At 37.3% G+C, this 6,491-nt stretch overlaps 1 protein-coding gene across 1 annotated transcript in view; it reads left to right on the forward strand.

Annotated features, from left to right (window-relative positions):
• Nucleotides 1-6,491, forward strand: part of UPF2 (UPF2, regulator of nonsense mediated mRNA decay) — a 100,538-nt gene that overhangs the window by 21,801 nt on the left and 72,246 nt on the right. Inside the window, exons 5-7 of the mRNA XM_012803360.2 lie at nucleotides 365-562; nucleotides 2,544-2,693; nucleotides 4,402-4,505. Of these exons, the coding sequence (XP_012658814.2) occupies nucleotides 365-562; nucleotides 2,544-2,693; nucleotides 4,402-4,505 (452 nt within the window). The remainder of the gene's footprint in view (nucleotides 1-364; nucleotides 563-2,543; nucleotides 2,694-4,401; nucleotides 4,506-6,491) is intronic.

A 6,491-nucleotide genomic window follows, 5' to 3' on the forward strand; every position in this document is an offset into this window, starting at 1 on the left:
CCGTCTCAAAAAAAAAAAAAAGAAAAAAAAAATTAGCTTGGTGTGATGACACATGCCTGTGGTCCCAGCTGAGGTAGGAGAATCACTTGAGCCCCAGAGTTTGAGGTTGCAGTGAGCTATGATGATGTCACTGCACTCTAGCCCAGGTGACAAAGCTAGACTCTGTCTAAAAAATACAAACAAGCCCCCACCATTTGTGATTTGATTTCACTGAAACAGGTTCAAATGTTTGTTAATTGTAGAAGCACCTGTCTGTTCAAACACTAAAGATTCAATAGCTATAAAATGTAAACTACTTACAAGGTCTTGTTTAGCATGCTATACTTAAAATGGTTTTACTTACTTGTTAATTATCTTACTGTAGAACATGGGCCTGGAATTGATATATTTACACCTGGTAAACCTGGAGAATATGACTTGGAAGGTGGTATATGGGAAGATGAAGATGCTCGGAATTTTTATGAGAACCTCATTGATTTGAAGGCTTTTGTCCCAGCCATCTTGTTTAAAGACAATGAAAAAAGTTGTCAGAATAAAGAGTCCAACCGAGATGATTCCAAAGGTAAATTCGAAATAAAAAATATTTACATTAAGTGCTACAAACCTTAGCTTCAAAGTAGCATTGAAAAAAAAGGTGTCGTAGTTACTGGTTTTGTAAAATGAACATTTGATCATTAGATTAAATGACAGAATAATAAGGAATGTATCATGAAGGGTGATAATTGACATATTTTTAACATTACTTCTATGTTTAATGTGAACTAATTTGAAGGTAAGTATTCATAATCTTATAGCTAATTCACGTGAAGTCTTTATAAGGTATGAATTTCCCCCAATTGGATTGTTAGGCAAATGTTAGCTCTGCAGCAGTCTATACCTGTAATATCTTTTCTAGGCTGGATATAGTCAGCAATTTGTGAGGAAGAATTATTTTAGAGAAATCAAATCTGGGAGATCATTAAACTAAAGCATTTTCAGTCTGTGGGTCTTCTTGTCTCAGGGTCTTCCTACATTTGTTCTCTGTTCTGCTTGGAACCCTCTCAACACCGTATCCAACTCGACCCCTCAGTGCGTGTGAGTTTGATTTCCTCAGGGAAATTATACGTTACTTGAGAGCAAGGGTCACATTTTCATCTTTTTTCTGAAAAATACTAGTTTAACATAGTTCTGAATGTGTAATAAGTAATCATAAAATGTTTTTTTTGTTGTTTGTTTTGATAGCCAGGCATCAGGGAAGACTTGGGAGTGAGAATATGCCCCCACGTGGGGAGGGTTTTGTATATGAAAGTGTCTGTTGTGTCCCTGGCTTTTAGAACAGTACCTGGTGTATAGTAGGAATTCAGTAAGTATCAGTCACCTAAATAGATGGTAAATGAGAAAATAGTAGTCTGCCTTCACTCAGAGACAGCAAAGTCCAGCCATAGCAGTTAGAGCTTCAGTTCTCCCAAATATGGTGTGGCATCAGTGTGGAAATGAAGAGATTAGAGAACCTTAGATGAAGCTGAGAAATACTATGTTTTGAATTTAAGCATAAATTCTTGAACTCAAGTTTCATTGTTTTTTTACTTAAGAACTTTTTTTTTTTTGAGACAGAGTCTAACTATGTTGCCCTGGATGGAATGCTGTGGCATCACAGCTCACAGCAACCTCAAACTCTTGGACTTAAGTAATTCTCTTGCCTCCGCCTCCCAAGTAGCTGGGACTACAGGAGCTTGCCACAATGCCCAGCTACTTTTTGTTGTTATTGTTGTTGCAGTGGTCATTGTGTTTTAGCTGGGCCAGGTTGGGTTCGAACCCGCCAACCTTGGTGTATATGGCTGGAGCAGTAACCACTGTGCTATGGGTGCCGAGCCCCTTAACATTTTTAAACTCAAAAGTGAGGATAACATAGCGTACTTGTATTTACCTATCACTCAACTTCAATAATTATTAACGTTTTGTGGAACAAAGCTTTAGGTCTCTTTCTTTTTTTCTTCTATTTAGGCTTTTACCAAATTCCTGGCTGTTGCTGTTTTTATGTCCCATTTTTTGGTTTTCTCTGACCCCTCACATCCACATTATAAGGTTATTTTCCTAATTGATTTTTCTATATCTATTCTTTCCTGTCTGATTTGTCTTCTTTATTGATGTTAAGTTAATTTTCATATCAAATTACATGTAATCAATCTGCTTGTGACTTAGTGTAAAGGAGAAAATCCAAATTCCTCATCTTGGAGGTTGAGACCCTTTTAAATCTGAGTCTACTTTACCTAATCAACTTCATTTCTCCTCATCTTTAGCACAGATGCTCAGGCCATGTAAGTCTTCATCCATCCATCCATCTACCCCGTCAGTGAACACATGGCACATAGAATCAACGAGGTTGTCGTCTTTGTTGTATTTTGTAAAATGTGATTGTGTTAATTTTCATTCAGATTTGTTGCCAGATATATGTGTAGGTTCTAAAACAAGGGACAGATTTTGTGAATCTTTATCTACTTGTTGCAGCACAATTTCAGTATGACTTTTAATTCAGATAACACTTGTTTTTGTTTCTTAAACAGAGGCAAAAGAATCTAAAGATAATAAGGAGGCATCAAGTCCTGATGATTTGGAACTTGAATTGGAGAATCTAGAAATTAATGATGACACCTTGGAGTTAGAAGGTGGAGATGAAGCTGAAGATCTTACAAAGAAACTTCTTGATGAACAAGGTAAAGTACTATTTCACCAGTTTTCATTTTGTTTAGTTTTTATACACAAAACTCTTGCCTGAGAATATGCTTATATGCTTCTTTTCTGTTTATCTTTTTTTTTGAGACAGAGTCTCACTATGTCGCCTGTGGTAGAGTGCGGTGGCATCACAGCTCACAGCAACCTCAAACTCCTGGGCCCTAGGGATTCTCTTGCCTCAGCCTCCCAAGTAGCTGGGACTACAGGCACTGGCCACAATGCCTGGCTGTTTGTTGTTGTTGTTGTTGTTGTTGTTGTTGTTGTTGTAGTTTCATTGTTGTTTAGCAGGCCCTGGCCGGGTTTGACCCCACCAGCCCTTGGTGTATGTGGCCAGTACCCTAACTACTGCGCTATGGGCACCAAGCCTCTGTTTTTTACATCCTTGGTTTTTTGTTGTTGTTGTTTTCAGGCTATCACTTTATTAGAATTTGAGTCAGAACAAGACACTGCATACCCTGTATTATGTGGCCATAAGCTTTAGTGATTAAATTCTAAAATCTTAGTTCTAAATAGCTTAAAAGATATTTCTTATACCTTTCTGACAACTTGCTAACATTATCCTATTTTAATTCTATGATATAATCTTTACAAACTTAAATGTATTTGGAATAAATGTGTTTGGAAGTTATTTTAAATTGGTTGAGAGGTAGAAGTACAGCTAACTTATTAGTTGTTTGTACTAATTTCATCTGTTTTTATAAGTCTGTTTTGTATTTAATAATAAAAAATTACATTTATTCTATCAAGTTTCTTTATTAGTTAGGAGTCTTTATTAGAAAGATACTTGCTATCAGGCGGTGCCTGTGGCTCAAAGGAGTAGGGCGCTGGCCCCATATACCAGAGGTGGTGGAGTCTGGCCCCGGCCAAAAACTCCCCCCCCCCAAAAAAGAAAGCTACCTGCTATCATTATTGTTTTTTTCTCTGTTGGCTTCATTATTTCATCTTGTAGATTCTCTTTTCTGTATACAGTAAAGGGAAGGTGAGTAGTGCTAGAGGCTGTCTCAGGCTTAAATCATACCAGCTAGTGATATTAGAGGGAAAGACTTCTCCCTCTGTTTATATATTAGTATCACATAAAGACTTTGGTTGGTCGTGTGTCATGCTCACCCAGGGGCAAGAGGAATAGTGGTGTGTGTTTTGTGCTTTGGATGGTAGCAGCCATCCTATCAGAATCTCATGGGTTCTAATGGCTCTTCAAAGGTGAGAATTGGGGGTGCTGTTAATTGAAGAACGCAGGGGCAGGGGAAGGGATGCCAGGCTGATAAAAAATAACAAATTTACTATAAAACTATATGATTTTTCTGTTTTCTTTTTTTTCCTCTGTAGCTTCTAGGAAATATGTACATGCTTTTTCTGATCAAATTTATGTATCTAATGTAAAAAGCTGAACTTTTTAATAGAATGGTTGATATTTGAAAGACTTTAGTGACTACGGTTAATGATTCTAGAGATAGCTGAATTTTCTAGGGTAAAACCCTCAACAGTACATAACAGTTGCACACCAATGGGGAGAGGTCGGGGATGGTTTGTTTCTGCATGTCTTTGATGCCCTCATTGGTTTGCAACTGTTTTTTTCATGAGTATGAAAGTAGCTCTCAATGATCTATTTTCTAAATAACTTGTAATTGGGAATTTTGTTCTCTTTTCTGTATGTTTTTTTAACCTGTTTAAAAATGAATTTTGTATTAGAACAAGAGGATGAGGAAGCCAGCACTGGATCTCATCTCAAGCTCATAGTGGATGCTTTCCTTCAGCAGTTGCCCAACTGTGTCAACCGAGACCTTATAGACAAGGTATCCTTATTTCTGTGTAATTTCACTAACGCACATACTTGTAGAAGTCCTTTAATTAGGATGTCTGTGGTTTTCAGAGTATTTGAGCTATAGATTGAACCATTTTTTTCAAATGGAGTCACAGAATCCAACCTACATACAAATCAATTGGACGTATTGTGGAGAGTTTCTTTCTGGGAATGGGATTGGCTCCAGAATCTTGTTGATTTGATAGCTTTCCTGTTCATTTATGGATCCCACAGTTTTTTAGATCAGATTCTTGCTGTATGGTCTATGGACTCCTGGTGGCCTTCTTTTTTCTTTTTGAGACAGAGTTGCACTATGTCACCCTCAGTAAAGTGCTGTGGCGTCATAGCTCACAGCAACCTCCAACTCTTGGGCTTAAGCAATTCTCTTGCCTTAGCTTCCCAAGTAGCTGGGACTACAGGCACCCACCACAATGCCCGGCTATTTTTTTTCTTGTTGTAGTTATCATTGTTGTTTAGCAGGCCTGGGCTGGGTGGGAACCTGCCAGCCCTGGTGTATGTTGCTGGCGCCCTAACCACTGAACTACAGGCACTGAGCAGCTTCCTGGTAGCCTTTGAGACACTTTCAGGGTATCTATAAAGTCAAAACTGTTTTCATAGTAATACTAAGAGTTCTCCCCTCCTTTTCACTATTTTGACCTTTGCATAAGTGATAGTAAAGCTGCTGGCATTTTAGCATGAATCAGGGCAGTGGTGCCAAACCATTCTAGTACCGTAGTATTCTTTACTGCCATAAATTTACAATAGAAATGCCACTTTTACTTAAGAATTTCCTTGGTGGAGCCGTAAAAGTGAATGATTTTTCTTTTTACGTTTCAACCTTTGATTATATGCTCTTTAAATCTGACAAAATGGGAAGGACATATAAAACATTTCTGCTGTCTCAAGGAAAAACACTTGTGTGATTATTGGAGTTGCAAGCTGGACTAATTGTTATTTTTCATAGAATAGCATTTTTACTTGGAAGAATTGATGGACAAACAAGGGATATTCAATCTTGGATATTTTAACATTTTTCTAAAATTAACAAAGTGAGTTCATTACTTCAAAGAAAATAAAGTATTAACAGTGATCAAATTTGAGTTTTTAACAAAAATTAGAATTTTGGAAAATCATCGTGAGCTCAAGAACCTCGCAATTCTTTTCTGAATAAACTTCATTGATGAGACTTCTGGTGAGAGTGTTGTAATATTGCATAATGTAATTTTAAAATACGTGTACATTTGGAAGATCTGCATGGCTCAGTGAACTATTTTCTAAGTGACTAGTAAAAGATCTACTGAAGGTGCAAGGTTGTTTGGTGGATTTTAATTTAACAGAGCATAAAATGTTTATTGATATAGTTTCCAATTCCACATTGCAATTAACGCTTAAGAAACTACCACTTGTCAAATTTTGGTGTAGTATCAAAGAAAAATATTTGCAATTACTGAAAAGTTTTTAAAAATATACCTCCCTTTGCCAAGTACATATGTATGTGAAGCCAGATTTTCTCCATATACTTCATTCAAAATAATATATTGTAGTATATTAAATACATAAATAGATAAGAGAATCCAGCTGCTTTTTTTTTTTTTTTTGCTTGCAGTTTTTGGCCAGGGCTGGGTTTGAACCCGCCACCTCTGGCATATGGGGCCAGTGCCCTACTCCTTTGAGCCACAGACGCTGCCCAAATCCAGCTGCTTTTAAAAGAATGCCTGCCATTCATCTTTCACTTTTTAAAAATTTTTCTCAGGTTTACTTTTTAATATAGTAAATGCTAATAAGTAATCCACATACACATTTTTTCAGGTCATTAATAATAATTATTATTATTATTATTTTTGAGACAAAGCCTCAAGCTGCCCCCCTGGGAAGAATGCTATGGCTTCACTGCTCACAGCAGCCTCCAACTCCTGGGCTCAAGCGAGTCTCCTGCCTCAGCCTCCCAAGTAGCTGGGACCACAGGCGCCCACCACAA

This window comes from Otolemur garnettii, unplaced genomic scaffold (assembly GCF_000181295.1).
Source record: "Otolemur garnettii isolate 467f Iridium unplaced genomic scaffold, OtoGar3 scaffold00019, whole genome shotgun sequence".
In the NCBI taxonomy this organism is placed as follows: domain Eukaryota; kingdom Metazoa; phylum Chordata; class Mammalia; order Primates; family Galagidae; genus Otolemur; species Otolemur garnettii.